Here is a 22211-nt window from a genome sequence, read left to right on the forward strand (position 1 = left end):
CAGGGTTTAAGGGATCCATTTATACCAAGAACCATCAAAATTCTGACCTTTCCACAGTGCTCCATGATTTTATTCTCAGTGAGATGTAAAGGTCTTCACAAAAGACAAGCACAGCAAGGTGAAGTTCTTATTCCTGCCCCGTGGATAATTTTCATTCATAATTAGGTGATCTGCTAAATGCTGTTGAAGGACTTGTAGGGTTGTGGACATGAGATGCTCCCTTTAGTAAAAAAAAAACTTAAAATGATTTAGAAATAAAAGACAAACCCACATTTTATCGAAGGCATAAAAGGAAAATGTATTAAATTCCTTTTTACTGGCTTCCATGGGATTTTTGTGGGGTTTGCTAGTTTAGGAAATATTATAAAAATTAAAGAATAATTTTCAGAATAGGAAGGAGCCTTCACCACTCTGCATGACTGGAGGGATCTGTGTGGCCTCACGTGCCACTCCAGGGAGCACAAAGAGAATTTTTAATGAAGTCTTAATCTCTACCCTGATGTGAAATCCTCTCTGGACGTGTTTCCTTTGATTACAGACCCAAGTGCCTGTGAGAAATGCTAGTTAGAAAGCAGCCCTGTGTATACATCTCATTATACAACCTGACTGATTTCAGAAACAAGTTCTCCAAAGTTTTAAGAAACTTCTCTTGTATTGGTGGGTTTTGGGGGATTTTTGTTTTGGTTTAGGTTTTTTGTTTGGTTTTTAATTTGTTTTGGTTTTGGGTTGGGTTTTTTCTTGGTTTTGTTTGGGTTTGTTTGGAATTTTTTCCCCTCTTTTTAAATCTGAATTTAAAAGTCACAGCCCCATGTCACAAACACAATTCATGTCATAAACCTCAGTTGGTAACATCTTTAATCAAACTCACTGACATGAGGTGTTTATCTGGAAATTCATCCTCAGCAGCTCTGGAAGGGCAGCATGGCCCTATGAGTTCCTTTATACTCCCAAATTCCAGAAAAACTGGAGTCCTGCCCCATGCCCTGAGTGTGGCCTTGCCCTGTGACACTGGGCAAACCAATTGCTCTCTTTAGATCTTATTTGATGTTCTCTGAAACGTGGCCATGCCCTAAGTGTGGTGAGAGAAGGGTCTGATTTAGGCTGACAAAAGTGCAAGAGGCCCCAGAGCAGAGGAGCTTTGTGACTTTAGGCAGCTGGGGCAGAGCTCCAGCAGACCAAAGTGTGAGGAGTTGGATTGTGTTCATGTGTTTCCAAGTCATGTAGGTCTGAAAATAAGGTGTGAGAATGCAGAATGGGAGTGAGTTCATGAGCTAGATGATTATAAACTGCTCAGGAGGTAATTCTGACTTTATGGACCTCCCTAGACCAGTGACTTCTTTGGGTGTCCCCATAGAATAACTTGAATTTTTTGAGTAGTGTTTGTTCCATAGCTACAAAAAATTGCTTCTGAAATTACTTTGATGTACACTGAGTTTTATCTGCTTCTGTTGGGCTATGGAATAGTTTTTCCTGTGTTATCTGTTGTCATCTTTCTGATGTACTGAGATTTGTATTAGCTTGTTTCCCAACATTCTGAGGAGGAGATATATAAATGCCTGTAACTCTGAGAGTGAATGCAGAGTGATAACAAAAGAATATGCCTTCAAAAAGTGATGGATTACCATAAGAATGTGCATGTTTGCTGCTGTAGGTGTAAACCAGCCTCATAAATTTACTATCAAGACAAGAATCTACCACGAAGATGTTGAGCCCTTCCTCCTTTTAAAAAATATTTGATTAATATGTAAATTTGTAGATTCTTGTCCAGAGAAAGTTAATGCTGTAATGGGAGAAGGCAAGGATGCTTGTCCTGCTGACAGAACCCAGCTCACAGGGGAAGGGATTATAGGATTTGCTATGAACAGTCCTGGGTTGAAGAACAAGTCCCTTGTAATGTTGTAATGTTTTAACCAAAAAATTGCTACCCCACCTGTGTATTTTGTGGTACATTGTGTTTGAGTAGGTTTATTTTACTGTCCATACTTATTCTCTGTAGTTTGTATTTTGGGGGTAATTTTTGAGGAATTTCCTCTTAGAGACAAAACCCTAAGTTTACTCCTTTGGTTTAAAAAAAAAAAAAGAACATTTAGAATATAGACCTATGAATGTAGCTCTGTGTGTATCCTATTTAGGAACACATTGATTTACAGTAACTATAATCCTATATTTGGGGTCTGGAGTGCTTATATTAAAGAAAATCCATCATGATGACAATGTAATAAATGTAATATGCATGTTGAAATGAAAAATATAATTCATTTTGATAAGCTTTATATATCCCATATTACTGTGTTCTTTGAGGAACATTCTCCCTGTTCTCTTTCTCTCTCTTAATATATGTCTAAAGTCTTTTCCTTATGTCTTTCCTACCTAGCATCACCCTCTCCTTGTTCATTTTCTGTCCAAAGCAAAACCCTTCAGAGCAAATCTATGTTGAATTCCTACTACTCAGGTACTAGTGCCAGACTTTTCTTTCATTCCTAAATTTTCTTTGCTTTTGTACGTTACCCAATATAACCTGTAACAGACCGAGGCTTCTGAGTGTGAGACACAGCTAACCTTGTTTTCATTTTCTGTAACTTTTCTTTTCCTGTTGATCCTCTGTTGATTTCCATTGAATCCCTGTCGTGTGGGTGAACGGAATTCCATCTCAAAGTTTCATCAGACACCGTCCCATCGACCACGCTGTTAGGTAAGAGGACAGGTATGGTGTGCTGGGCTGAGCTGGAGAGCAAAAACACTCTCTGTGGCATGAAAACAACCCTCTGAAGTGTTTGGCTTCCAAAATCAGAATTAATCCTGTGCTCGTGGGTTCATCAGAAAACTTTTGTTTCATTCGTGTTTTGTTATTGCTGTTAATTGCTTTCAAATGAAAGAAAAATTCAGAAATTAAGGTTTAGTCATTTTTTGGAGGATATCTTTGTGGTGTTTGTGAGGATCCCCAGGACGAGGTGAGAGATGAGAATTGACTCCATGTTCTCAGAAGGCTGAGAACAAGGTATATTATATTATGTTATGGTATGGTATGGTATATTATGCTGTACTAAAACTATACTAAAGAAAGAGATAGGATACATCAGAAAGCTTAACAAGAATGAATAATAAAAACCCCTGACTCCTCAGAGTCTGACACAGCTGGACCTTGATTGGTCAGTACTTAAAAACAATTCACATGTTTGGATAAACAATCTCCAGATCACATTCCAGAGCAGCAAAACATGGAGAAGCTCAGGCTTCTCATCTTTCCAGGAGATGAAATCCTGGCAAAGGGGTTTTTCAGAAAATACCATGGTGACATATGTTGGTTTTTTTTTTGTCCATGAGATTTGGGGCTCTGGGCCCCTTTCCCATGTGCTGCCTTGCCTTGGGCTTGGTTCTGACTCCTGCAGCTGGTTGTGCCTGTGCAGCTGACACAGAGCCACAGAATGGTTTGGGTTGGAAGGGATCTTTAAAAGCTCTCTGGGCCATGGGCAGGAGCACTTTCCTATAGACCAGATTGCTCAGAGCCCCATCCAACCTCACCTGGAATGTTTCCAAGCATGGAGCATCTTCCACCCCTCTGGGCCACCTGTACCTTTTTATAGACAGTTTCTTCTTTGTATCTACTCTGAATTATCCTGTTTCCATTTAAAACCACCCCCCTGTGCTGTGTGTGAGACTCAGCTGGGCCTGCCTCAAGGGTTGCAAATTTAAGTGAGGATTTGCATGTCTGCTGCAGGTGGGAGCCTGCAGTTTTGGGTGAAGTTGCATGGATAAAGGTTATTTGGAGAAATTCCTGGATGGGTTTTGGGAAGTGGCTCCACCTGGTTCTGTGTATGCTGAGTTAAATGCTAAATCTTTCAGGCAGTCAGGTATGGATTTGAGAGGATAACAAAGGTCCTGAGAGGCAGAGGCTGTTCTGTGGCTCTATAAGATATCTATAAGAAAGGAATTCTGCCCTGTGAGGGTGCTGAGGCCCTGGCACAGGTGCCCAGAGCAGCTGTGGCTGCCCCTGCATCCCTGGGAATGTCCAAAGCCAGGCTGGACAGGGCTTGGAGCACCCTGGGGTAGTGGAAGGTGTCCCTGCCCCTGGTAAGGGGTGGTACTGGATGGTCTTTGAGTTCCCTTCTCACCCAAAACTCTCTGATTCTCTGATTTATGAATTCTTCCTCTGTGGAGCAGAAAGATGATGTGTGGCTGATCAGAATCTAGCCAGTGGGATTTATAATTTTGGATTATCCACAATAAATGTTCCTTCCAGACACAGTAATCTACTGTGACTGCTTCAAACATCACTCAGAACATGGGGAAGGGCCACAGTTAGACCAGGAGGAAATGACAACCAGTGGCTGTTCCTTGGTTGTCACTTGTCACAGAGGCTTGGAGGGGCTGCCACAACACACACATCCATCCTGCTGCCTGCCAAAATGCTGATGACAAGGAATGAGGCCTCTGAATGGAGTGGGGAAGGAAAGGTGTCCATTTCCCAGAAGGTTTGCTCTCATTTCCCAGAGGCTCAGTGTCATCAACAGAAAAGCCTAAAGGCAGGTTTCTCTTCTGGCTGTACTTTAGAAACAAGGCCCTGACCTGCAGTTTGAGGGAAGATCTCAAACTCTCTCAGTCTGGCATCTGGGAAAACCTGGCCATTCTTTGGGGAGCTGTTTTCCCACCTCTGCCCTGACAGGATTAAGGTGTGAACTGCACTCTTGCTACTCTGAAGCTCAAGAAGCAATGAACAGGCTCCCTCTGTGCTTCTCCTGTTGCAGCAAAGCCCACAAAACTTCTAAAACTCCAAATTTTATAGATGAAAAAGAGGAAATAGGAATCTAACCAGCCTTGTACTTATGTATTCAAAAATATTTCAAATTTCTACTAAGCACTATATCTGTGTAAGGATTGATATCCCTGTTTTACACATGGGAAGTTAAGTACAGAGCACTTTTAAGACATGAATTACACAGACTGGTCACTGTCCCAGTTCCACCTGCATTTAACAGCCTGTGAAACAGCCCCTTACATTGGAGAAATTTCTATCTTGTGACTTGCAGACAAATTATAACCTTGGCATTCTGGTTTCTCAGACAAATCCATCAGATGTTAGATGTTGCTGTATGAGCAAAAGAAGTTTAATTTTTGATGTTTATTAATATTAATTCCCAGGGAAGAAAAACATATCTTGAAAAGGGATTAGTCATACCACTACCAATATCTGTACCTGCAATTCAGTACTGTTTGTTCCCATCTATTATGCTTTCTGCTAATAAATGTTCTATATTTGCAGTATTGCATGGCTCCCTAGGCTTGGCTGTGACATGTAAGATACAGGAGATTTGGGATTTGCCTCTATCTCAATTCCTGATTAATGCTTTTTTATTAATGTTTTTTGTGAAGCCATTTTCTCTTCCAGTTGTGGACAACTCTGCATTTTAAATGTTTTGCTCCAACATCTTCACTAGAGAAAGGAATATCTAACACTAAAAAATACATGAGGTAGATTTTCACTTGAAGATGAGGTAGCACAACTTTAGGGATTATTTTGGGGGAAAGATTCATGTCCAGTAGCTCTTGAAGATGTTCAGGAGATCTCATCAGGGGATCTCTGCAGGGGAGCCAGCATGTCCTTCCCTTGGCATCTCCTGGCAGCAGGAAAGGACATTGAGCCTTGTTCTTCTTCCAGCTGCTCATGAGGATCCTCACAAGAGTCACCACCCTCCAGACAGGACAGGGATTTTAGTGCCTGCAGATGGGCAGAACAAGCAGAGAGAGCTCTCTGACACAAGGTCTCAGGCAAAAACTGGCTGTGCTTAGAAAGCCATAGAAATTTTCCATGGATTTTAGACTTCTGTAGCTTTTTTGCCCACCCCAATCAGTCTGCTGTGTGTACACCCCCAGCCTATTTTGAATAACTCAAAGATGTTAAGGGGCCAGCATTGCTGCTTTAGCAGGTGCCTCTGTCAACTGAATTTTTACTGGGGGATGAGTGATTTTTATGCAATGGATGCTCAAAAATTCCATGGCTTGACCTGCTCAGTTGCATCAGAAGCCTTCCAGGCCAAGTCAGCCTCTAATGAGGAGCTGTGGGAGAGGTTTTCCCAGCATTTCTCTGTGCTGGGGTTTGTCAGGAGCAGAGTGAGCACCAAAGGTTCAGACCTTTGCAGGCTGGGCCTTGAGCTGAATTTCTCTTACATTTCTTCCTGCCTGCAGAACTGGAAACCCCTCTCTTCCAGTCTTTAGTGGCTTGTAGTTTCATGTGCTGTTTTGAAGTTTCCAGTTATTTTCCAGTTGTAAGTGAATGTCTGTGGAAGGTGGGTTGGTCTGGCAGGCTCTTTTCACCAAGGAGGCAAAGAGAGATTTGGCTTGGTAAGCTCCACACATCCAAAGAGCTTCACATTTACATTTCTACCAAATAATCCCAAATCATTGCCCACCTCACCAAAGCATCTTCTTTGCATCTTTGACATTTTCTTCTAGGTTACCTGATGAAGAAAATGTATGTAGTAGTTTTTTATAAGATTACAATACTCTTCTGCTAGAATACACTTATAATATTAGAATACTTTAATATCTTATTAGAATGCTCTTATAAGCTTAGAATACTCTTATGCTTGGTGTTAACCAAGCAATTCTTACAAAGTTCTAAAATCTAGATAAAAAATACTTACTTTTTAAAAAAGTTATGGACATGTGGCTTCTTCATGCCTTTGTAATGAAAGGTGCATCCTCTGTGCTCTGTCAAGCCTGCTGTCAGAAGGCTTTGTTAAGGAATGTGCCTTTTCAGAGCTCAGTTGATATCATTAGATAAATGGTGTTTTGCTTTCAGTTTGCCATACCACTGCTGGTATTGTAGATAGAATATTAGAGCTAGGTATTTATCATATAATAAAGCCTTGACACACACAAAAAAGCAAATTATTTTTCATCTTGCACCATATCCCTGGTGTAGAGGGAAGAGGTATTAGCCATGCTCTAGTCACCCTCGGAAGATGTCAAAGAATTGACAGCCTTTGCTCTAGTGTGGCGAGACTGGCTCTGTGTGTAATTAAATCCATCACAAACACCACTCCAAACATAATTTATTTTGTGCAAAGGGTGTCGTATCGCATCTTATCACTTGCCAAGGCTAAGAGAATAAAAAATATAAGCAGATATGATAGCCCTGTCATTTTAGTCACAGGAGGAATTTGTGGACCTTAAAGCAAAAGTTTGGAGAGAAGCTTCTGCAGTGTAGAAGATGACACAGGAGTGAAGCTTTGCTGTTAGTTGTGAAAGGCATGGCTGAGTTTTCTGGTCAGGACACAACATCATACTCCGTGCCCAGATATTCATTTCTCAGTCTAACTATGTTTGCAAAACAAATGATCTCTATAAAAGCATCTAAAGCTTTAATCCCTACAGGTGCTCTGGGTGAGCAGGACTCCTCCCAGCAGCCTTGCTGGGATGTGGCACAGGGCTCTGATCATACAGAGCCACTTCCAGACTGGCAATCTAATTTCTCAGCTGCTCTTCATCTTATCTGTGACATTTATGGAGAAGTTCATCAGTTTTTCTGTGGAGGCAAACATATTTATTTTACTTGTCTGAGAAGCACAGAAGTACAGAACACGAGGTGGTGCAGCAGCAGGCAAGCAGCAATAACTCACTGTCAAGGCTGCTCATCAGATGGGGGAAGATTCCACTGAAGTGACCCCTGCTCCAGCTCCTCTCTGTGTGCTGGACTCTGTTACTTCTTGGCACAATAAGACCTCAGGGTTGATTTCAGCAAGTTCATGATTATTTCCCCAGCAAAGACATTCACAAAAAGCACCATTTCATAGGCAGGGAGAATTTGAGAATATGTGAGGTCAGCATTATTACATTTGCTTGTCTGCAGTTTCACACTAAACACATGAGCTGAGAGGCCTGAAGAATTTCCCAATCAGCCAAGTTGTGTAAGAGACAGGGAATCACTAATTTACTGTCTTCTACAAAATGTCAGGGTGTTAGGTGAACTCTCAAGCTGATTATAGAATGGTTTGGGTTGGAAGGAGCTTTAAAGCTCATCTCCTTCCAGCCTCTGCCATGGGCAGGGACATTTCCCACTAGACCAGGCTGCTCCAAGCCCTGCCCAACCTGGCCTTGGACACTTCCAGGGATGGGGGATCATGAAAATGCCAGAATCAAGACATCCGAGCTGGCAAACATCTTAATATGAGGAGTAAGAGTGGCACTGAAAAGGGTTAACAAACAAGCTGCAACACCCTTTGCTGTCACAAGCTGCTGATATTAGAAGCAATCCTGTCATCAACAGCATGTCCCCAGCCACATGCAGAATACCTGCCTTATTTACAGCTGCACAAATAGAACTGTGGAAAATTGGAGATTGTTCTAGGAAGGAACCGGAGCCCCGAGCAGCCTGCCCTAATGAGACTTCAGAAGCTCTCAATTGATTTACTTTATCAAAGAGAGGCTGAAGAAGTGATTTGATCAGTACCTGCATGGGTCAGGATTACAAATGCTCAGAGGGCTCTTTAATCTAACAGAAGGTATAATAAGATTCAGTGCCTGCAATCGAAGCTAAGCAAAATCAAATTGCAATTAAGAAATGTTTAGTCAGCAAGGGTAATTAACCATTGGCACAATTTTGAGGGTCAGAATGGAATCACCACCTCCTGAAATGTTTTAATTTGAATTATTTCTTGGAATGGTATTCCATCTTTGGAATGCAGTGAAATGTGGTGGGGTGTGTTCCTATCAAAAGCACAAGGACATATGACTAGGATAAATGTGCATATGAAATATAATTTAAAAAAACACCTGATGCATGATCCTCCACATTTAGTAGTTTCTGAGTATTAGAGTGAATTCTTTCCTGTAACTTTCCCATAAAAAAACCAAAAAAACAAACAACTATTTTTCTGTTTTGCTTTTCTCACTGAAAACTCACCAAAGGCACACATGCTTTATAGGCACTGCCAAAAATTTAGTGCAAAGTCTTGGCCAATTTGTCCTGCAAAGTCATTCTCATTTGCAGGGGACTGGGGAAATGTTTGTGAGAAGCAGACAGAGGAAAGGGACTGTGGAAAATTACTTTAACTTCTTTAACTTGCCTTTAGTGCAACAATTAAAGCAGCAGCCTGACTTCGCTGGAATCTTTGTTGTCTTTCCCAGTAATAATGGTGCCAAAAGGAATGAGATGTGCCTTATAGCTGCACACAGAAGGAAAAGCAAAGCCTGCTTGCCAGCCCTCCAAAGACTCTTTTGGTTGACTGTCCTAGTGAGAGATTAGTCTGCTGCCACCTGCTCTCCCACCTGCATTTTGAATTGTTCACAGGATGGCTGCAAACACATCCTGAGAGGTGCCGGCCTCGCCGAGCGCCTCATTACCGCGCTTAGCTCCACACTCTGGGGTGATTAGATGGAGAGGGAACAACGTGTAACCAGCACCAGCCTTTATTAGCAGAACATGGAAGTGTTAAGCTCAGCTCACACACAGCAATTTGTGTCCGGAAAAGCCCCTCTACATTTTCCTTGGCCTAGATAAAATGCTGGTGGGAGTAACTGAGAGTCCAGAGCTGCTGCTGCTACTGTTGGGGTTGGGATTTTTTTGCAGGTAGCTCAGGTGCCATGCATGATGTGTTTGTCACAGAGGACTGGAGGAGGTGATGGCCTCAAAAGTTTCAGCTGTGTGTCCCAGGGTGGAGAGGGGGGTGACCCACATTGTGTGATGCTTTTCTTCAAGCAGAATCACCTGTTTAAGGCACACAAACAGCGCTGGTGCTGCCACAGATCACACTTTGCATTCTTCTCTGTGAGGGTGCTGAGGCCCTGGCCCACGGTGCCCAGAGAAGCTGTGGCTGCCCCTGGATCCCTGGAGGTGTCCAAGACCAGGTTGGATGGTGCTTGGAGCAACCTGGGATATTGAGATGAGATGGTCCCTTCCAAGCTCAAACCATTCTGAGCTTCTGTGCCACAAGAGCCATTCCTACAATCAGTGGGATTTGCACCAATATTTATCTCATTCACCAAGAGACCAGCTGTCACTATGGACTCAAAGACCTGAGACAGGCCCCTCTTTGCTGCTGAGCACCTTCTTCTAGTCCCACCTCCACACCATGAGTGCCTACCTTAAGGGAAGTTATCTGGCAAGAACGAGCCACCACTTTCCTGGCTTTCACCTCTCCCTGTGACACATTACTCTGAGAAGAAAGCCAAGTACACCAGAATTAAAGGAACTGATGAAGAGAGAAATTAGTAATTGCCTGCAAAGCAGCTGGCTGATCTGAGCTCCATTTTACAAGTCGCCTGTGCTCTGCGTGTGCCCTGCCCAAATTAGCACCAGAACCACACATTAGTTTTAAGGCTCCCTCTTGAATTGGGATCTCGTAATGTTTTTTAATTGGGGCTGATAAAAATGTGGCATTACTTGCAGGTTCCTCGGAGAAGCCAATTGTGAAATTGGGTTTGTATTAAACCTAATGATGGAAAATTAAGCATAGTACGTCTGTCGGAAATGGTCCGCGATAAAAATCTTCTCCTTTTCATTACAGGAGGTTAATAGGGAATAGGGGAGCAAAGATGCACTGGGAAAGCGAATCCAACTAGGGGAATTAATAAGCCTTGAAATTCCCTCTGTTCAGAGTTCTCACACTGTCATTAGTCAGAGCATTAGGGATGATTATACAAATGCTTTCAACGTTACTCTTCCTTAAATCCCAAATTTATTCACATTTTGTGTTTGAGGGTTGCTTTGCTTGAGCTGTAGTTCTGTAAATCTGAGTGTCCTGGGAATGTGACTGTTTATGAGAACCTGGGACTCAGAAATCCTTAAATTCAGAGTTTAATCCTCAAAGCAGATGATCACTGTGCTAATTTATTCCAGAGGAGCAGGCTGTGTTCAGCATCTCTGAGAATTCACCCCCCAGCCGTGTTGATGTCCCACTGCTGATGAGCTTGTCCTGCAGCAGTGTCCACTGCTGGCATTCCTATCTCCTCACAGTCCTGCAGCTACCAAACAGAGCATATCCCTGCTTTCACATCTTCCCCTAATCTAATAATAAACCAGCTGAATTGCTATTTGTCATATCTGTGCTTAGGACACAGTGGGATGCCCTCAGCTCTCTGCTCCTGCCCACCTTTGCAGGAGGGACATGGGCAGCCCCTGCCCAAACACCACAGTGGTTTCTCAAGCAGAGCAATGTTTACAAGAGCATCCCAAGATTATTTCGGCCTCACAGAAATCACCCTGAAATTGCAATTTGATTTATTTATTCTTTATCCCTTTAAAAACATGGCCGCAGTGTTGCTCTCAAGGGGTGGTGTTTCAGCTCTTTGTCAGTGAACTTGCTCTAAGAAACAAACCCTGTGTATGGAAGCTCAAGGGGCTTTTGTGAACAATCTGAGGGAGCTGCATTTTCTGTTTGCTAATACCTTGGTCTGGGTAAGGCCAGAAAGAATTTATGCAGGTTTTATGTGTGAAAGGAGCTGAGCATCTCAGATCCCTGCAGTCCTAGGAAAAACCAGTGCTATATTTGGCCAAATACTTAAATTTGGACAGCTCTGCTAGATAAGTCATTGAATTTTTGATTTAGTTTGAGTTCCTGTTGTTAAAGATTGTTATAGTCAATTGTTTGGTTATTGAAGTTATTATTTCTTTTCTCTTAGTTCACTGGGAATATTTTGTTGTACGCAGAGTTTTGCTGGGGATATGAAGTTGCAATTCCATCTGCACAGTGATAGATTCACTTCTTTCAAAATGACCCACTTTTCTATTAAGTTTACATATCTGAAATTTAAATTTCTGCACACAAGATAACTATATTTTTACAGCTGGTTTATTTTTTTTTTCCTGATGATACTACATCTTTGTTGTTGACATACAAAATTTTAGGCCTGAACTAGCAGAACAGTTGACTTTGCCCGAGCATCCTGACTTATTTGAAATGCTAATCATTTGCTTGCTGTTCACTGGGGTCCCTCTCAGTTATCTCATGCTGTACACCCCAAATCCTGCCTGGATCTCTTGCTCATCTCTGCGTATTTCTGAGCCATGTTCTTTGCAGTTTGGGAAGACAGGAGCTCTGTTGGAGTTGCTGTGGAGAGCTCACCATATCCTTGTTAACCTGACTGGCTGCTCACTCTCTCCCTGTCATTTTGGGTTTGTCTGCTTGACACAAAAAAATATTCAAGCGTGATTTAGTCTTTCTTGGCATTTTAGATAAACCTGTGTTTTCTATTCATTTCTTTACTTCCTTTCGCCCGCACCAGCCTGTGGGGTGGTGTTAAATAAACAGAGGGAGGATGAAACTAGGAAAATCAGGTAGCTGAGAGCTCGTTCTGCCCCCTGTCTCCCCACAGACAGCAGCCATGGGGAGCTGGCCCAGCCCACGCTGACCATCCAGACCCACCCGTACCGCAGCTGCGAGCCCGTGGAGATGTCCTACCCCCGGGGGCAGTTCCAGCCCGCCATCCGAGTGGCAGACCTGCTGCAGCACATCACCCAGATGAAGAGGGGACAGGGCTATGGCTTCAAGGAGAGTATGAGGTGAGAGGAGCCTTTCTTGACATGACTGATGTGAAAAAAATGCCTATTTTATGGTTGGCTTTTTGCAAATATTCAAATGAATATTGTATGTGTTGTGTTAGAAAGTTATGCTGTGTTAAGTAGTGTGCTAAATATAGTTTTAGGTTATAACATAATGTTAAAATAGAAACTATGCTATCTAAGATACTTTTTTTAAAGAAAGGACTTGCAGCGAGATAGCAGCCACAGGACACCTGAATCTTTCAGAGAAAGAGAATTTATTGCCCTCTTATCAGAAGAAACAAATTTCTTCCTGCCTTGCTCAGGCTTGAAGGCGCTGTTAGGATTCAGAGGAAGAAGCTGACACTGCCCAGACAGAATCCTGTGTTTGAATGGAATTTATGCATCATGGATGAGGTGTATGAATATGAAACAGGCTGTTGTTTTTAAGGGTTAATCCTCTGTTAACGTGGGTCCTTTTTCACGCTTATGCTGCCCAGAGAAGGTACCCAGACATCCATAACTCTTTGTTTCTATTGTCTCATATTGTCCTAATCCAAATTGTCCAAATTATTATTACTCTAATTGTATTACTATTTTTATAACCATTTTATTACTATGAGACTTTTAAATTTTTAAAAACAAGTGATTGGCGTTTTTCACAACTGAGTAGGGAAGTTGCACTCATGAGGGGTAGAAGCATGGGAAAGTAGCTGGTTTTGAGAGCTTCTTTCCCTTAATTCACTCTCCTAATCCTTTTCTTTCTGATGTTGGTTTTGAGGGCCGGGTTTTGCAGCAGTGTCAGTCTTTGCAGGCCCTCTATTCCAAAGAGAAGGTGTTCCCTACAGCAGTAAGAGGGTGACCCTGTGCCCATGCCTCTGTCCCATAAAGAGCAGGCAGTGAATATTCAGCAGGTGCTGAACATGCAGTCCCACAGTCCCTTCCTTATGGATGTTTTCCTTGAGTAGTGTGAGCCAGGCTGTGAGAAAAGGAAGGGGTTTTGCCTGAGTTGTTTGGGAGCTCCTCTCTCATAACTGATCACAAGAAATCACAGTGCAATTACAGTAGAGGAAATGTATTAGAATATCTGTATAGAGGCTTTGCCCCAGAGGTCCCGGTTGCCCTTGATGGGCTGCAGCTGCCATGTCCTTAACTGGGCTGCAGCTGTAACCAATGAAGAGAACTGGGATAAAAGGGGGTGGGATAGCCAGTCAGGGAGGGCCTTGGAGGAGCCCTGAACTGGGAGAGAACAGCGTGCAGAAGAAGGAGTCAGTGGAGCTCTGCAGCCATGAGAATATGCCAAAGAGGTATGGACTTTAGAGGTCTGATAATATCATTATGGGACTCTAGAGAAATAATAGAACAACAACATGCAATGACCTCATGCACAATTTTCAAGTCATAGGCAGGTATTTGTGTAGCTTAAACAAATGTGAAATTCTCCAATATGCTCAAACCTCTGGCTCAGAATAGGCTTGGCTGACATTCTCTACCAACTCCATGTGAGGAGATGAGTAAAACCTATGCTGGAAAAATGAAAGCTGCCCTATTTTCCCTCACCTCTTCCCCCTGCAAGCTGAATGAGCAGGAATATAATCCACATGACCAAAAGACATGATGTTTGGGATGATTTGGAAGAGGAAAACACATTTAGAGCAGAGCAAACAGAAGAGGGAAATAGCATCAAACATATGTGAGACTCAGCTCTAGCAAATGATAATTATAATGAATGTACTAAGCTCGTGGGAAGGCAATAAGAAATTAATATGCATAGTGGCATTAAAACTATTTAAAAATAATTTAACAGCTGTGAAAATAAGTTACTTAATGAAAACAGCTCACTTTTCCACCCTGCAAGTATGAGTCCATGGAGTTTGTGTCCATGAGTGCTGAGGTTTGCTGTAATTGGGAACCTGTCTTTTCCTGGTCCTCACCAGGGAGTGTTTTTTTAATCATATGGGTTCAAAAACTATCATAGAATATGTTTCTGGAACTGTATGTTAACCAGGTCTAGGCACTCTTGCCCCATAATCAAGCATGCTAATTAAGCTACCTATATAAAGGGCTTTGTTTAATATTGAAAAAGGTTAATAATTCTCTGAGGAGATTTACTCAGCCACCCCTTGGCCTCCATTTCCATGAGGAGTACCCAAAACTACATTGAGCTCAATTACAGATGCCCTAAGACCCAGTTCTTGATGTTCAAGAAGAAAAACAGGTGCTGGCATATATGTAATTTTCTGGTGCTGGCATGGGTAATTATCAAAATAGCACATTAGCATGAAAAATGTCAATGCAACTTTCAGCTCCACGAGCTCTGCCTTCCCCACAAAGCGCTGTCTGCAGACGCATGGAAGGATGATGGCATTACACAGCTTTGCATAATTCCTTTCTTTACAAGGAATGGCCTGGAGAATGCCACAAGCTCACGAATCCCCTGTGTTGTCCCACCCTTCCATCAGCCAGAAATGCAGGCGTTTTCCATGGTGGGGTTTGGGTTTGGAGATGGGATGGAGGCAGCACTTCAGCTCCAAATAGCAGTGGGGAGGGTGGCAGGGAGCAGGGGAGCTCCTGGAAGGTGGGAGGCTTGAGCTGCCTGTGAGTGGGGGCTCAGCCTGGCATCTGCAGGAGCACAGAGCTGCAAAATTGGCTTTGCGAGACGCTTTGCAGAGCAGCTGATAAAATCTCGAGAAAGAATTTGATGTCTCTTTTAAAGTGTGTTTTCAGACACTAATATCAGTGTCACCTCCAAATATGCTCTTTCTTTTTTTTTTTTCTTCTAAGGAGCTGATTTTCTACTTACTTTGCAAATTGATAGCATAAATTGCAGCCTGTTTAGTGACATGTTACCAAATAATTTTAGTCTCATGAAAAATCACTTTGAACAGAGCATATCAGTCACACATGACAATCTCTTATCTCTGTGCCTTCCCATCTCTGCCGAGTAACCTGGAAATTGCATTCCATATTTGTTTAAAGGATGCCTGCACCTACACGTGTGAGCACAGGCAGCTTGTTTTGCTGAAGGCATCTAGAAAAATATTCCTGGTAGCTCCAGGAGGAGCTGAGAAGTGGGAGGGGATGGTGTGAGGGGTGTGAGTGCTGGTGTGAAATGAGTGTTAACCGGGTGTGAGTAGTGGGAGAATCTGTCAGCACTCCCTGTCTGTGTTATTTTAGCGCTGCACACTGCACCTGAGGGCAAAGTGGGACTTTGGGCCTTTTTGGCTGCTGCTTCTGTTCAATGATAAAACAAAAGGAGCAGAGGAGAAAAATCTGTCAGCGGTGCTGGGTGTAGATGGCACTGTTTGGGGTTGGGAATAGCCATAAACATTTAAACAGGACACATTTAAATGTCACCAGTTCCTTTTCCAGAACATATCAGCTCTGATTTGTTGGGAGCTGTGGGACCAGTCCCACAGACTTATTGCAAGCACCAATTACTGGCTAAGGAGATAATAGGCTTAATTATCCAGACTCATTTTCCATTATGATTTAGGATGTCACTAATGCACATTCTCCTGCTGCATTACTGAGACTCTTTAGTTATTTTAGATTTTGTGGCTCCTTTCCTCAAACATCTCAGTGCTGAGAGCCTTCAGATTGTGGAATTCACCTCTGGACTTTAACCCTTTGATTTCTGCCTACACATTTGCATGTGGCCAGAAGAATAGATCTGATGGGCTGGGCTGTGATGGGACACTGCAAAATGAATGGCTGAAATACCTTTTTTTTCAGATTATGTTTTTTAGCCCAGATAATTTTTAATTCTGGCTCCCAGCAGATTTGTAGGAAGAGTTTTTCCACCACTGTTGTGAAGGGAATGGCTTCAGGGGGAGGGCCAGGGCTCCATGGCACACTTTGGGATGAACAGGAAGGCTTTGAATTGATGTTGTTGCCTTTGGCAGCAAAAGTGCAGCATTGAGGTGGATCAGTGAAAATGAAGGATTAGGTTTTTTGTATTTAAATTAAAAGCAAACAGCAAACTAACTAAATGCATCCATCCAAAATTCAAATTGGCTTGCAGCAAGCCTCGTTTAATGGGAACACTTCAGTTATGGCTGGGCTGTGGTGCTTAGGAAGCTTGATTGAGATGAAGCTGACTTTGAGAGATCTATCCTTGTAATTTCAGCTAAAATTTAGATCAATTTAGCTTAAAAAGCTTCACTGTAACCTAAATTCCACTAGTGGGAAGATATTTCAATATAGATTTCATAAAACTTCTCTAAGAGAAGTTTAGGGAGTTTTAGAAGTAGGAAAAGCTTAAAAATCAAGTATCATTTTTTTGAACACTAAAAGTCTTCTGTTACCAAGTCAAAGAAAGAAGGGGGAGAATTTCCTGGGAAAAATGGATTAAATACCAGTGCCTGAGTGATCTGTCCTGATTTAACATAGCTGATAATGCAGATAGAAGCAGGACTCTTTTCACAATTATAGAGATACTTATTGTACCATAAAAACCTGAAGGAACAAGGCATTAGCCATGCTCCTCATTTTCGGGATGCAAGCCAATTATAATCCGTGTTCTTCTCTCTCCTTTTAATGGAGTTCCAATTCTTGGTGCTGCATTTTTTGGGATCTCATTGGCAAATTGTTTGGGTTGTATGTGGAGTTCCTCCAATTTGTTCATCTGATGTTTATAAAAGTGGGGATGTAAGGGGCATACGTGGTTTGTGCTCATCACCAACCAGAGCTGTGCTCCCTCCCTTCAGAGCTGGTCAGTTCTCTGGAAAGCAGGGATTTCTGTGGTATTGAATGCAATGAAAAATCCTGGACTCTTAAATCTTCGGAGGCTCCATCAGCAAATATAAAAACATCAATTTCAGTGGAGAATTGCATGTTCAAATCAAATGAAAGGATATGGTTTGTTGAAAAGCGATTTATTGGACCTGAATATATTTTCTCTAGCCAAGATAGCTTCTCCCATGTGGAAGTCATGAGAAAGGATTTTCTTTTATTTCTTTTTCTTTTCAGATAGCTCTGATTAGGCACCTAATGGCAGTTGCCATTCTCTGGTCAATCTGCTGTAATTCGATATTAGTGGAGAAATAAGGCACCTTTTTCCTTGCTCTTTGAAGATGAAAATGAGCTTTCTTCACCTCTTTTCTTTCACTCAGAGGGTTTTTTTTTTTGTTGTGTGTGAGTTTCTTGGTTGGGTGTTTTTCCTCAGAAGATGAGCTGCTCTTTGGAAACAACAGTCTGCAAAGGAAATATATGTGTGATCAAAGCCCTCACCAATTACAGAGTTATTACTCTTTCTCCTGGGCTTTTGAATAGGAACTCAGTGTCCCTGTCTTTGTCAGCAGAGCTCGTGGCAGTGCTGCAGTGCCTGACATTTTCTGTCCTGGAACCCTTTGCGGGAAATTCACAGCGATCTGCTCTGCCAGGGGTTTGCTCATATTAAGTTTAATTGTAACGCCAGTGTTGTAGATCCTAATTGTATCTCTGTAGATCTATTCTGCTATTGCATTCAGGCACATAATAGACCTGGGTGGCTTGTGAAGATGAATATAAATTCATTTTGTAACACAGCTGTGTCAAACTACCCGCTGCTGGCTGAGGCAGATGTGACTCTACAGCAACTGTGGTATAAACCCTCTGTAATTCCCCAAGGACAAGAAATAATAAAACTTCCAATGATGATTTTAGTGATGTAGAATCGTGTTAGGGGGTACATCTGGGAGGAGAGACAGTTCAGGAGGGGCTGCTCTCTTCGCTCATGTTTTTTCCAAGAAAGGCAGGACCATCCTCCAACTTCTGCTTTCCAGGCTCTGCCTTGAAAATCCCTCCTGGACACGTCTCCAGGATAAAGTGGCTCATGTGAGGGTGTGCAGAACAGTTGGAGGGCTGAGCTGCAGGGAGGGTGGCACTGTGTGCTGCCAGTTCCTTTCCCTCTTCCTTCCTCATCTGAAAGAGCAGATTTTAGGAAAATGGCTGTTTATTCTTGTGCTTCATGAGCACGCTTTACCTCATTTTTCCTCTCTTTCTTATACATGATCTAAAACCCTGAGCTGCTTTATCTTTCCCCAGAGAAATCCAACAAATGGCTTGTATTGCATCACCCATTATTAACACAGAAATAGATGAAACCACTCTATTTTCAGCTTAAATATGAAAGGCTGAGCACTGGGTTTCAACCACTGGGTTTTCTTAGAGGTGTGCTCAAGTGAAATCTCCCCAGGTCTTGTTCTACAGGGGAAATGAGGATAACCTGTGACTGTGCAACCATAAACAAATTCCCCTGATCTTTTTAGATGTGAAGTAGCAGGAGGAAAATGATTCTTGGCTGGCAGAGGACAAGAGATGCAAATGGTCTGCACCAGCTCTGCTTTTCCCTTTAGTGGAGGTGCCCTGTCCTCACCAGCACTGTTTCCTTGGTCAGCTACTGAATCATGCAGCTCCTTTATTTTTGCCCTGCTCTTCTTCTTTAGGTCTCTTCCCCCACCTGAAGGCATTGGCCAGGTGATTTAAACCCTCCCTTATTGTTCATTTTGCAGGCACTCCCCGAGGGGCAGACGGCGTCCTGGGATACGGCCAAGGAAGACGAGAACCGCAACAAGAACAGATATGGAAACATAATCTCCTGTAGGTGTAAATTCACATTAAACTGGGCATCCTGGGAGATCTTACCTGTGTGCTGTGGAGAAGGGTGTGTTTGAGAAGCTCACCAAGAGCTGGCTAGCAGTACTGAGTGTGTTCAGTCCATTTGTTACAGGCTTTATTCCTAGGATTTAATTTATTTCATGTTTTTTTTTAATCCTTAGTTTTCATAACATCCTTGTATGATGTTACACATTTTCTACCTGCCTTGCTTTCTGCTTTAGGTTTGTAGCTCAAGGGCTAAATCCTTTTGTCACTTTTTATGTGGTGATGTCCATTTTCTGTCTATTTTCACTACAAAACCCAGAGTTTCCAGTGCCACAAAAGAGAGGAGCTGCAGACAGATCAGATTTTTAGCTGTGGCTCAGAGGCCAGGTTTTCTCGTTCCTTGTGGTCAGTAACCAGTGGAGCAGTCACTGCTGGTCCCTAGAGCTGGTTTGAAGGGTGGGACAAGCTTATCTTCTGCCTCAGGATCATAATAAGGCAACTGAAGATGCACCAAAACTTCTTGGCTTACTTCTTTCAGTGATCAGTTCCTGTTGATGTTACAGGAATATCAATATGTAGCAGAACTGCAGGGCAGGGAAGAGTCCATAAAACCATTTAGGACAGCTTTATTCTTCAAAGCAAGACTAAATTCACCTTCCTCGTTTTTGTCAGATATTTGCGAAGCCTCTTCCAAAGTTTCTCTCCAAAGCTGAGCTTTCCAGAAGCTCTCCAGGCAGTTAACCAGTGTTTCATTATTCCTGATAATGACTAGGGAGAGGAGGTATGAGAATTAATTCTTTTCAAGGGCTGCTGAGCTGAATCAAGTTGGAGAAGCCAAGCTTGAAACCATCAGAATAAGAAATCAGAATATAAATGAATGTGCCATAGATTTTCATGACTGGGAAAATCTATAGAATGCTCTGAGAGCAAAATTAAGTCATGCTGAGTGATACATTTTATACTATATTTTTTTTCTTGGGTTAAAAATGTATTTCTTATAGAACAAATAGATTTTAGTAAAAAAAAATTTAAAAAACAGGAAAAAAACCCCCTTACCAAAAAAGCACCAAAACAACAACAACTGACCCAAAACCCCAACTGCTTCATAAAGAAACCTCACCTCACACATCACTGCCCCTCTCTTTGAAGCCTTGAGATAAGTGATTCATGTGCCATTTTTGGGGAATGACATAGAACATCTCAGTTCAGGGGCCCCATGGTAAAGATGACGGAATCTGGAAGCAAAGATTGAAGTTTGTGAGCCCTGATGTGATCCCAGTTCTGCTGCTGGCTTTGTGTGGTTTGTGAGCAGGCCACCAAGTTCACCAGTGTTCTTTATCCATGTGGGAAATGGGAGTGACAGTACTGGAGTGTTACAATTAGCATGGAAGTTGTCTCCCTTAATTTCTGCTCCACCTTGCTGTGAGCTTTCTGTGTCCCAGTGGCAAAGAGGGACGTGCAGACAGAGGCTCTACTCACCTGTCTATACAATTAACTCCAATTAAATGAGTCTAAGACAGATGAATCATCCAGCTATAGGCACTGGATTGAAAGTGGAAGTGCTGTGGTATGATATGAGGAAGGAAATGTGAAAGGATTTGTTTCTCTGTATTATTTTGAGGAAGCACTTGGCATAATTCAAAAGAGGAGGTGAAGAGAGGCAAAACTGTGCAAAAGCTTCCATCTCATTTATGTTGAAGATGGTCATGAAGAAAACCTTGAACTCCAAGGGAAATGTGAGGAGTTCAAGAAGCAAAATCAAGGGAGATAAATGGGATGTTATCTAAAGAGAAGGTGTTCACAAAGACAAATTGTTGTCTAACGAAGAGTGACGCGAGGCTTTTAGCTCTAAATATAAATACAGCAGCAGTGCAGATAGGAGGTGATGAACTTGAATAAGGGAATGCAAAATGTAATCAGAGCTAAGGAACAAGAATCTGCACGGTGTGAAGTGCCAGAAAAGGAGCTCAAGTTTGAGGACTGTTGGGAAAGATTTGGGAATGGGGCTGAGAGGGTGGAGTGGGCTTTCTTCTCTTCAAATATTTATCAGAACAAAGAGTTTGAGAAGGAGACAAGGGCTCTTTGAAAAGACAGCAAGGAGAATTTAGACATATACAACAGTGATATTGAGAAGGCTTGGAAAAGAGAAGAAAAGAAGGATGCCTAAGGAAGGAGCATGTAATTCATGTGATATTTTGTAAAACCATTGCCAAGTTATCAGCTGAGCCTGGAGCCAGACCCCACTGGTGGGTGAGCTGGGCAAACTCCCTGAGTAAAGTCAGGGGCAGGAGCCAGAGCAGAGGATGGAGAGCAGAGCTGAGAACAGCAGAGCAGTGCTTCCCTCCAGGCAGGTCATGAAAACAAATTGTGCTCTGTGGGTACAAACTGGGCAAAAGCCTGGGCAGAGGAGGTGGAACACAGTTACACCCTGAGCTGTTCTGTTGTACTTCAGTTGTAGTGGCTGCTGAAACCCAGAGCAGGCACTGGTTGCCCTACCAGTTTATTTGGTAAAAGGCTGCATGTGGCAATCAACATTATTTATTTAACCATTTTTCCCTCCTGGAGCAACAAATCCCCTGCCCTTTGGGGAGTGAATTGGAAAGTCGTGTTTTGATCTGACTTCTGAAGCAGCAGCTTCAGAGACTGGTGTTAAAATGTGGGTTTGTAAGCCCTTGCAATGAGTAGCATTGCTCAGTGAATCACAGCAGATTAGATCTTGTCTTTACAGCCTCATGGGTAACAGCACAGTTACAGGACTGTTTTACTGGCTCACTGCTCTCCCAGAGCTCCATTAACATCGTGCCTCTCTCTGAAAACCTACATCACACTGCCAGCCCCAACACCTGCTCTTCTTACATTTGCAAACCAAAGCTGCAGACCAGTCTGAGAGCTGATCTGTTCATGCAGAGGAGGGGCAGGAGAACTCAAAGAGCTCGCCCAGCTTTTCACAGTTCCCTCCTATCTGTAACAGTTTTTGGAGAGAGGAAGGAAAAGCTGAGCAGTGGATTTGGGGTCTGCATGGCCACAGAAATCCACTGTGGATGGTGGGAAGCTTCAGACAGACTTACCATGCTGAAGGAAACTGTCCTGCTTGAACCTTTTATTATATGAACAGAGCCCATGAGCTTTGCTCCTGCACTTTTATAAA

General features: G+C 42.6%; 1 protein-coding gene across 1 annotated transcript in view; it reads left to right on the forward strand.

Moving 5' to 3' along the window:
* PTPRT (protein tyrosine phosphatase receptor type T) overlaps positions 1-22211 on the forward strand; it is a 483954-nt gene that overhangs the window by 422533 nt on the left and 39210 nt on the right. The window contains 5 exon segments of the mRNA XM_036395864.2: positions 2375-2452; positions 2657-2692; positions 12313-12499; positions 14880-14964; positions 18973-19060. Coding sequence (XP_036251757.1) covers positions 2375-2452; positions 2657-2692; positions 12313-12499; positions 14880-14964; positions 18973-19060 — 474 coding nt within the window.

The sequence above is a fragment of the Molothrus ater genome, chromosome 17, assembly GCF_012460135.2.
Source record: "Molothrus ater isolate BHLD 08-10-18 breed brown headed cowbird chromosome 17, BPBGC_Mater_1.1, whole genome shotgun sequence".
NCBI lineage: Eukaryota > Metazoa > Chordata > Aves > Passeriformes > Icteridae > Molothrus > Molothrus ater.